General features: G+C 29.2%; 2 protein-coding genes across 2 annotated transcripts; one reads left to right on the top strand and one right to left on the bottom strand.

Moving 5' to 3' along the window:
- The first annotated feature begins 699 nt into the window (after positions 1–699).
- LOC120263700 (mavicyanin-like) lies at positions 700–4,677 on the top strand. The gene is made up of 2 exons (XM_039271666.1): positions 700–954; positions 4,229–4,677. The coding sequence occupies exons 1-2, from the start codon at positions 795–797 to the stop codon at positions 4,576–4,578; spliced, it is 510 nt and encodes a 169-aa protein (XP_039127600.1). The 5' UTR covers positions 700–794; the 3' UTR covers positions 4,579–4,677.
- A 282-nt stretch (positions 4,678–4,959) lies between these two features.
- LOC120263926 lies at positions 4,960–8,880 on the bottom strand. Its single transcript, XM_039271906.1, has 6 exons — positions 8,550–8,880; positions 7,241–7,331; positions 6,991–7,163; positions 6,132–6,159; positions 5,890–5,998; positions 4,960–5,413 (listed from the first exon to the last, which is right to left on the bottom strand). Exons 1-6 carry the CDS (start codon positions 8,784–8,786, stop codon positions 5,332–5,334), a joined length of 720 nt encoding a protein of 239 aa, XP_039127840.1. The 5' UTR covers positions 8,787–8,880; the 3' UTR covers positions 4,960–5,331.
- Between the last annotated feature and the right edge of the window lie 2,178 nt (positions 8,881–11,058).

An 11,058-nucleotide genomic window follows, 5' to 3' on the forward strand; every position in this document is an offset into this window, starting at 1 on the left:
TTTGATATTAATCACGCTAGTATTAAAACATATAATAATAATAATAATAATAATAATAATAATAATAATAATTTCATACACACAATTTAGCCTTTATTAATATAAAATTTATTTGAAGTAGGTATCGTGATCAAATTTTTCCACCATCCCACATAATCCGTAGATTTTTTTTTTTTAAATCCGAAATTATCTTAAAGTTTTTTTTTTGTGAATTATCACTTAATTTAGCCTTTATTAATAATAAAATTTAAATTAAATTGTGAATTATCACTTAAACTAAAAACCCAAACAAATCCTTGTTTTCCTTAATCCTGTTTTCTCCCTTTAAAAAAGTTTTAAAAAATCAGATGGTGTACGTGGACAGGGATAGAAAAAATATATATTTATAAAAGAAAGGGTTTGTCTAGTTATATAAAAAATTTCATAATTTACAATATGATAATTAAATTAATTATGTACTCTATTTTTCACCGCATGAAAAATATAAAATAAAAATTCAATCAAAATAAGACAAAATAGAGAAAATCAAATGACATTGCAATTCAACAAAATACCAAATAGCTCCTTCAAATGTAGGCCATAAGTTTTGATTCTCTATCTTTAATTAAATCTCATGACCAAAAATTTAGACCAATAATTTTCATTGCCTTATCATCCACTTAATTATATATATATATACACACAGACACACTTAAGAAACAAAAAAGAAAAGGTTACATAAAACTTAAATTCACAAAAAGAGAGAAGAGAGAAAGGGAGCTCTTGATGGCATCATTCATCATCATCAAAGAAGCATGTTATCTTCTTGCTTTCCATGGCCATTGCCACCATTGCCATGCTCAATGGAGCTCTTGCCAAAGAGATACACTGTGGGTGATGATAAAGGTTGGAGACTTGAAGTAAATTACACTGATTGGGTTCATGGGAAAGAATTCTTTGTTGGAGATACTCTTGGTATGTTTTCCTTGAAACTTTCATTTAGATCTTTATTTATTTATTTATTTATTTTAGTTTTCAAATTTATTTATATTGTCAAAAGAATTCTTTGTATTTCTGTTCCTCCGCTCGAGATGCGAGTTTGACTCATGACTCTCACAAAAGATGAGTGTGCTCTTCATTGGTAGAGCTAGTTTCCCTACGAGAAATAAATATATGTTGGTTCAAATCCGTGTCTTTCATTAAAAAAAAAATTTAACATAATTTTTTTTTTATTTTTTTATTAGAAAATGTTTAACATAAAAGAAATTGTGCATATGTGTTGAGAGCCTAAGTTTCAGGCAATTATTAATTGAGATAATATGTGTGTCTTTGTGTCTATGTATAGGAACTTTTAAATTAATCATCTTTTCTCTTCATTAGAGAATAATATTTGATTAGGCGATTAATTACTAACATTTTTTTTTATATATAAGGATTTTCCTTTTTTAATTAGTCATTATTAGATTAATCATCCTTTCTCTTGATTTGAGAGTAATATCTGATTAGGCGATTAATTACTAAGATTTTTTTATTTTAACATAAATATTTTCCTTTTTTAATTAGTCATTATTAGATTAATCACATTTTTCTCTTAATTTGAGAATAATCTCTGATTAGGCGATTAATTACTAAGATTTTTTTATGTTTTAATATAAATATTTTCCTTTTTTAATTAGTCATTATTAGATTAATCATCTTGTCTCTTGATTTGAGAATAATCTCTGATTAGGCGATTGATTACTAAGATTTTTTTTTGTTTTAATATAAATATTTTCCTTTTTTTAAGTAGTCATTAATAGATTAATCACCTTTTTCTCTTGATCTGAGAGCAATCTCTGATTAGACGATTAGTTACTAAGACTTTTTATTTTTAAATAAATATTTTCCTTTTTGAATTAGTCATTATTACGTTAATATCTTTTTCACTTGATTTGATAATAATCTCTGATTAGGTGATTATTTACTAAGATTTTTTTCGTTTTAATAGAAATATTTTCCTTTTTAAATTAGTCATTATTAATAATACCAACTATAATAAAATCATTTAATGTTGAGAATTACTAGTTAATCCCAATTAAAAATAAAAATTTACATTTTCCATACAATTTCAATTTTATTTTTTTGAACTATTCCTTCTCCAATAGAAAGAAGACAAATAGAGATTTGATCAGGTACATATCATCCATATATATATATATATATATATATATATATATATATATGATACATATGATTTCATGTTTCCCTTTTCACATATAAAGTTAAAAAATTGAAACCATCATTTTTTAATTTATTATTAAGTAATTTAAGAATTTAGTAAAAGTGTGTATCAGTGTGCGTGTATATATATATATATATGTATATACAGAATATTCTTAGAATTTTTTTTTTCATTTTTAAGAGATTTGATTAAGTATTATATAATATTCTTATATGACTTCTATTCGTTTTTAGGAGATTTGATTGTATAATTTGAAGGCATAATTAGTTTACAAATATTTTCACTGATTCTAATTTCCTAATATAAGTTAATTATTTATGTGTGAATGGACTTATAATTTTGTACAATAATACACCAATCAATGAATTACCTTTTTCAGTGTTATTCTAAAAAAAATATATATTATAATAAGAAAAAAATACTATATTCTATGCTAATGTGGTTAATACCGGTTGAGTTTGCATTTATTATACTTTAAGATCTTAGTTTTCATATTATATTCAAGGTTAACCCACAAATACATTCTTTTCTACTAGAGACATCACATTTTACATGTTAAAATCGGGTTTTACAACGTACTAAGATTCATCATAGCTTAACTTGAAATATAGATATGTCAACGAATGTCTGTAGTTGAGCACATTAACAATAGCTACAAAGTTCATGGTAGTCTAGTAGAAATATGGTTGAACGGTTGAAATTTATTGAGTTACTATGCATAAATTGATTGAACAATTCAAATTAAAATTTTGTGCATCATGATACAAACGTCCATTGATTTTTAATTTGCATTTTGGCGTAGACATACACGATAGTAGCCATTTAATTTGCATTACAATATATTAGGGCCTCACAATTCATTTTTATTTTTATAAATTTCAAATTTTATTAACTAGCATGCTATGATCCTATTCATATAATTATCTTAAAATTTTAACTTTACTTTTTAACTATAACTTTTTTTTCCTTGAATCTATAAGTCTATAACATTTAATTTATGAATTTGTCTTTATAACGAAACCTTCAATTTATTAAGACCTCACAATTCATGTTTTCTTTTTTAACGAAATTATATTTAAAATTTTTATTTATTATACTCCAATCATGATTCTAGCCACATAAGTATCATCTGGGGGATTTTTTTTAAACTACAAAACTTAATATAAGATAATATGTGCAATTTGGTCTTATAATAGATAAAAGTATATTTAAACTTTTACAACAATGATCGGGTAAATTTTTTACTAGATCACTAAACTATGACTTATTTTCACTTTGATCACCGAACTTCAATTTATATCAATTTGATCACTCAACTTTAATTTGATTTCACCGAGCAATAAATCAAGAATTTCAACTCCTAATTGATTACATAGGTTGTTTTGAAAAATCCAGATTAGTCCCTACGCATACTACGTTATTAGTCTATTGGAGGTGTACGTCATTGAAAAAGAACTACATCATTTATTTGCGGGGACGAAATCTTTTGATTTATTACCCTATCGAAATCAAATTAAAGCTGAGTCGATCAAATGATGAAATCAGTTTCATGATCAGTGAAAACGAAATCAAAAGCTTTTAATGACCTAATAAAAACATTTACCCAACAATGATCATACACAATAATTCTACACAGTGTCTATCTAAAATAATAGTTGATGATCCCTAAAGAGCAATGTCAACAAACAACAAATCTCCTGTATATATACACAAGAAAAACATCAACTGCGGACGTTAGTTGAGCACACTGACCAAATTGGAGAGAGCTAAACTAATTAACAAGTTGGTTAGAGTTGATTAGTGTTAGACTGATGTTTATAATGTTTTGCTGTTGGTTTAGTAGAAATAAAATTGAATGATTCAGATTTATTGGATTACTAAGCTAAAAAGATTTGAACTTTTTAGATCAAAATACTGTGCATCCCATTTTTTATTGTGCGACTGTTATATATATATATATACATACCAATATTTAATATTGATAAACTGTAAATTAAATTAAGTTGGTGTATATATGATGTGTTGCAGTATTCAAGTATAACGCACAGTACCACAATGTGATTAACGTGACTGAAGCAGAGTATAAAGCATGCAGTCCATCTCAGAATGAAACTCGTCTCACAACTGGTAATGATGTTATCAAATTGGTTAGCACTGGAAATTACTGGTTTCTTTGTGGTTTCCCTACCCATTGCACTCAGGGACAAAAGCTCACTGTTCTTGTTCAAGCTCAAACTCAAGCTCCGGCTCCGGAGGCGGCGACGACGCCACCGCCGGAGGCCTCCATGGCTAAACTTCCGGCCACCCTAATTGGTGGCAGTGGTATCACATTCTCAGCAGTAGTTTTTGGAATTGCAGCTATTGGACTCTTTCTTTGATTAGAGAGATTATTCCATGGAGTTTATTTATTATAATTGGGGGATTTTAATTTAATGTTTTTGAATAATGATGATAATAAAGTTTTAGTTGTTTGATTCTTTGTGGCTCATTATAATTGGGAAACATCAAGTTTATATACCAATCAAGACTAAATGATTTTGAGCCCCATTATGTGCATCTATAACAAAAATAAATAAAAACTAGAGAAGTGGCATGTCCGTAAATATTTCACTTATATTAAATTGCCAGAAATTAGTAGTAATGGGAGAAGAATAAACCAAGAAATGGATCTTGATGTGTTGAGAAATGAAATGTTCTTAAAAAAAAAAAAAAATAAAAAATGACAAACAATACACAATTTGACAAAAGTTAGTTCTAAATTCACAAATCATTTTTTATGGATATTTGGGCATGCATTATAAGCACATGGTTTGTTCATATACATAGGAAGAAATACAATAAAATGGCACAATGTTATCAAACCAGATGCAGGAGCTCATTTACAAATTTGATACATAAATTTATATACACATTAAGAATTCATAAGATAACAATCAATCAGAGGATTAGAGAAACAATGTAGTTGTAGAGGTGGTAATTAAACTGGCCTTTAAGGAATGTATGATAATCATTTATCATACAGTATCACCCAACATTTGCCAATCTCAGAGTTCTTGTGCCAGTTTTTGTATAATGAGTTTGGGAACTCTGCATTCTCACCACCTACAGCCTGGATTACAATTTGCCGAAGTTTAGAATAGCTTTGATATAACACGGCACGAGCTCCAAAAGGCCACCGTAGCAGCCCGTATTATCGCCGGATTCTGGTAAATCCTGGCAAAAAAATTGAGACTTTTAAACAAACAATGAAAGATGGAAAAGATTCATCTTTAAAAAAAAACATATGTATATATGTCTGATCTATCTTTGTTATCCAGTATGCCCAAATGCGCTAAAAGCAGTAACATATAAGCTCAGTATTTGTAGTCACTTAAAATGCATACACTAAAACCCAAAATGTTACTAGGTGGCCTGGAGACTGTACCAAGATGCAAATAAGCAATGATGTTCAAAATTGTAATCTTAACACCATTTGCAACAATAATACTTGATGAGAAGAAAATTGCAACCCTGCATGGTGTACATTCCTCTAAAATTGAATGGAAAACATGCATGTAGTATATCAGGAAGCAAACACTATCAGTAAAGTATGATACAAGAAGAAAAATATATTATGATGAAGTTTGATTGATTGGTTATTCTCTCATCAAATTATAGCACACACTATCAAGAATAGGTATACAACTTACCCAACAGCAGTTGCGCCCCAGGAAGCAACATTGTAAATAACTTTGCTTCCATCCCAGGCCTTGCGGAGTTTGCTTTTTTTCTTTTTTAAAGAGAATGTTTTCGTAAGAGCTGGTAGAATTCACAAGAATAGACAAGCTTAATCTAAAACATGTACTTCATAAAGTACTTGTGAAATTTATAAATTGAACATTGTTAGAAACAACAAATCGTAAGGTCATTTTCCTGCATTGCATGAACTCACCTTCTTGAAGTTGGTCGGGTGACAGCTCCTGTAAAATAAAACTGCAATAAGTGATCCTTAAAATATGAGTTATTCTAACATGATAAATATGAAGAAAAAAAAAACGTCATTTTGATTCTCAAAACTCAAGGACATGTTATAAAGAGTAAACAGTGACAACAGTATTTCCTATGCCTGTTCCTGCATCACATGGCTTATACACAAGTTAGAATCATCAAAAACTAACAGTGTGGATTCCCTTGCCAACAATGTCCTTTTTCGTTAAGTCTTAAAAATTGATCTGTGATCCAATAACCCTAAACAATTTTTCACCAGAATAAGCTGTTTTAAACTTGTGCCAACACAACTTTTCCAATTTCTAGAAAGGTGAGTTCAACATTGCTGAATATCTCTTTCATAAGGTTACATGCTATTGCATTAATTCATACTTTTTAACTGATTCCTCATTTCAGTTCTAGGAACTAAAAAAGTTTTATTTTCACACTATCATGTCTTGCTGTAATTAAGTTTAGCATTAAGAATTGTCACCTTTAGGATAAAGGTCGAAACTTTACAATACTTTGAAAAAAGGGAACCATAGGGTTTGAGGCATCCTGAGACCTGAGTAAGCCTAGCAATAACATGGATTGCTCATCTATCAAGTGTGTTTAGCAGAGTACCTTTCCCTGCTATGCATTTATCCACTAAACTGAGCATCAATGTCAGTTTCTCCATAAAAACTAACAAGATAAGGTACAGCACTTTCCATTGAAGACAAATAATTAACCAAACAGCATTTGCAACAGCTTATTGGCATGTATGGTAATTTAGCATAGAAAATTTGACGAAAATTTTGCAGTGGAGGAAAAGATTACAATACTTTTGTTTCTTTGAGTGATAATAGATATGCAGCCATGAAGCAAGCGATTCCCTCTACGATGTCCTCTTGTTTGACAAGCACAAAATCATCTTGGCCCGATTCAGTGTCTCCATTAATATGTTTATCATCCCATAGATCTTTAGCACTGACTACATCCCAAGAAGCAGTATCATCTGCCAACACAAAGAACATCTTAAAATGACATAAACAGGTCTCAAACATAAATGGTCATTGCGTATATTCTGCATACCAGAACTATTTTTGTACATGGACATGTGGATGCTCCCAAGCTTTTCAAGGAAGTTAGGAGATTCAACTTTGGACTTGAGAAGATCGCATAACTGGATCAAAAGAGGAGTTTAGCCCATCCATGAAACATAAACCTAAAGAAAATAAGATGCTATGATTGACTAGCTCAAAGCCAAGCAAACAAATCTACATTTAACACACAAGTGTGAGTTTTCATAGCATGTACATCTACATGGACTCATTAAGGAACAGACTTTTTATTGTCACATTTGCATAAATTTTTAAAACAAAATCTGCATATACTAAAATATCCAATGTTACAAACTGAAAAACATTTTAAAGATGGATTATAACATATAACTGAATGCTGTAAAATTATCTAATAAATCAGAAAAGTATAGAAACCAGAAAAAAGGAGAAAATAGAAGTAACAATAAGCTCCACTGAAACAAGGTGATTCCCAATTCAGACATTAAATCACTAATCATATAGTAACATATCTTAAATGAAAGCTTAAACTGTAATCAATGAATACCAAATAGGAACAGTAAGCTGCATTTGTGGCCATTTGCTGGCAGAATCAACAGCCTCATTGCAAACATATATGAACCCCATTTTGGAACATGCTTCGCTAGGCATGAAGCACATTTCCTTGCTTTGTTTGTCTACCACTGATCATATGCTTATTCAATTATATTGTGTGCACTATTCATTTTTCATAATACGAACAACTCATCATACAGCTTTTCCTGACTTGTTACTAATCAATTATCAACACCATTATTGGTGTTTAGAATCTTTGAATCCAATAATCAGTTGCCTATGTGCGAAATAACCTAACAGCTCACTGTGAACTCTTCACTATCTACCATCCCCAACCAATCGCACCAGCGGTTAAGAAAATTACTTCAATATGTTCTACAAGAATTTGTGGTTAAAATCATCAAGCTCCATCTCATAATTAAACCATATTGCCACTATCCTTTACAAGACTTCCCTTCCTCAAATTTTTTTCATCTCTATCATTCAACAAAGCACCAACAAAACAATCACCGAATCGAACACTTCCCTGATAACCATCACAACAATCCTTTGAGCAAGAATGCCAAATTATATCACTAGAGATGAATTATAATCAAACAGTTCAAAAATTTCTCTTTTTCACCAAAATCCCCAATTCTAACTCTCATGTCAGCAAAGAACCACAACCAAATCAATTCAACCATCCACGCAACTAACAAGTAATTCCCAATTAAGAAACAGATAACAACCTAAAAGTCAAAATCTAGAAAGCAAGCGAGAACCCTCACCTCATCGGTCTCAAAATCACCAACAGACGACCCCTCGCTGTCCTCCTCTCCATCGCCATCACCCTCACCAAGATCCACATCCTTCCCCGCTCTCTGAATCAACTCAAGGGTCATCTGGCACTGCTCCAACACCGCCTTCAGCGTCTTCCTCCTAACCCTCACCTGCTCATTCCCCTCCGTCCCCGGCTCCGGCATCGATCCAGAGGCAGCCGTCGCCGTCCCATCAACCACCTCCATGGAGCCCAAACCCTAATTGGCAACGAAATTGGGAAAAACTAGGGATTTCAAAGTGTTCATCTTTGCAAGCTTGCGTCTTTCTCCATGATTGCTCTCTCTTTCTCAAAAAAGACCAAAGAAAAGGACCACTAAAAGTGACCACGCTACCTGTGAGCAATAATACCCGTTCATTTGCCTTGAGATGTGAACTCAAGTGGGTAAACTTTTTATCTTGTTAATTTTTTGTTTAATTTATCTAGGATTCTTGAATCCTTGATTTCATAATTTGTGACCAATTATTTGTTTTAAGTTTATCTGATTGATCATGATTCACGTGTATGATTTTATACTAATTATTTATAAATAAAATTATTTCATACATGTGTTTTTATTATTTCTCAAATTATTAATAGTTCTGTTTTATTTTTTTGTTGCATAATAGCTATTTCGTACCACTTCAGTGAAATTTAGTTTATATAATTTTCTATTTTTAAATATATCTACTATGTCCATAAAAAAATAGTGAATAATCCCAAAAAAATAAAAAACACTCAAAACAATTTGTATAAAATAATAGATATAAGCATGTTTTTATTGTTAAAATAATGCCAATATATTTATTTTGATTCCTGAATTTTAAAAAAATAATAGTATTTTTTCTAACTTAAATAAAACGAAACAAGAACAACTAATTTTTATTTTTATTTTTTTTACAAACAATCAATAAACCCATAGAGCATGTCAAAGGAACTATGCATACAAAAATATACAATTTACGGTGATTTGAATAACTTGTGGTGTCCTACATCCTATTTTGTTTTTTCCTTAACAAATTAATTTTTTAATTTATGTTAAAAGTCAAAAATAAATATAGATTCCTTTAGAATAGCGAGATGAATTATTAGTAAACCTTTGTAATAAAATTCCTTTAAAATAGTTCTAATAATAATAATAATAATAATAATAATAATAATAATAATAATAATAATAATAATATATTTTTGTATTTTTTTTTTTTTACGAAAAGCGAGATGAAGCATTGAGAGTTATCTCATGATAAATCTCTGTCAGATAAGTTTTTTTTTGTTTTTTTTTATAACAAAAGTATTTAAAATTAAAATCACTTGCCTAATAAGTATCTAAATCCCCTACCATTTGAATTAATCCGGTTATATTATTAAAAACAAAGATGCATTCCAATTAATGCATTTGATTACTTTCATTTTGACCAAAACTCTTATGAGATTCATGCTTTAATTGCTTGTCAAATGGCTCCTCCATATAATAAAGGCCATGTATTATTAGTGTTTGATAATGTCAAAATGTGTTCTAGAAAAACCTTGATCTCATACATCCATGACATATAATAATTTTTATAAATGAAAAGCCCCACTTGTTCTTTTAATCAAAGTCAATTTAATCATGATCAGAGTTGGGCAATTAAAGCCTTTATAATTCAAATAAAAAAAACTAAATAAATAAATCATGTCTTTGTTTACTAGTTCAACTAACTAACTTCTAGAGAGAAAATTTTGACTTGAATTTAGAGTTTTTCTTATCATCTTTATTTTAAAATTAAAATTAATAATCATTATATAAATACATAAATTAATATCCTTACAAATGGCATATATATATATATATATATATATTATTCTTTTTGGTATTTTTCTCATTACAAATGGCATATTGTTTCTCGGTAAAGAAAGAGCAAAACAAGCATGTATTTAGTTTTTTTTCCCTGTTGATTCTTTTAGAATATTATTTAATTTCTAGAACAAGATATATAAGATATTTTTATATGGAGATACACTTGGGTGTTTTTTTGCATTACAATGATAGTTTGATATCTTGTATTTATTTATTATTATTTGATATAGTAAAATATCTATAGAATTATAATTTATAAAATTTAAACAAAAAAAATTAGATTATATAAGGGAGTGCAAAAATTAAATGTTACTGGTCTGGTTCCCTAGATATAAATTGGGAAATGTAATCAATATAAGAAAAACAAAAGTGGGAGGAAATTGCCATTTTCAATTTTTCAGTGGATTTTATCTCAAAATTCAATCAAGCTCAATTTTAGAAGGAAAGCACCTAATTAATCTCAGATTTTATTTATTTATTTTATTTATTTATTTATTATCTTGATGGGATGCTATCCGAAAGTGAAAAAGATGGCTAGTATGTATTATATATGCATGTATGCATGTATGAATGAATACACAATTTGCCGATGGTTAATAGTATATTTTAAAAGGGCTGTTAATTTACAAGTTAATTAATTAAC

This window comes from Dioscorea cayenensis, chromosome 6, assembly GCF_009730915.1.
Source record: "Dioscorea cayenensis subsp. rotundata cultivar TDr96_F1 chromosome 6, TDr96_F1_v2_PseudoChromosome.rev07_lg8_w22 25.fasta, whole genome shotgun sequence".
Classification (NCBI taxonomy): Eukaryota; Viridiplantae; Streptophyta; class Magnoliopsida; order Dioscoreales; family Dioscoreaceae; genus Dioscorea; species Dioscorea cayenensis.

What these genes read in the sequence shown, in the direction of transcription:
- LOC120263700 (XM_039271666.1), top strand. Translation starts at nt 795, where the DNA reads ATGTTATCTTCTTGCTTTCCATGGCCATTGCCACCATTGCCATGCTCA. An exon ending in CTTTGTTGGAGATACTCTTG is followed by an intron (nt 955 to 4,228) that starts GTATGTTTTCCT and finishes GATGTGTTGCAG; the next exon opens with TATTCAAGTATAACGCACAG.
- LOC120263926 (XM_039271906.1), bottom strand. Translation starts at nt 8,786, where the DNA reads ATGGAGGTGGTTGATGGGACGGCGACGGCTGCCTCTGGATCGATGCCG. An exon ending in GTGATTTTGAGACCGATGAG is followed by an intron (nt 7,332 to 8,549) that starts GTGAGGGTTCTC and finishes CTTTTGATCCAG; the next exon opens with TTATGCGATCTTCTCAAGTC. An exon ending in ACCCGACCAACTTCAAGAAG is followed by an intron (nt 5,999 to 6,131) that starts GTGAGTTCATGC and finishes GAATTCTACCAG; the next exon opens with CTCTTACGAAAACATTCTCT.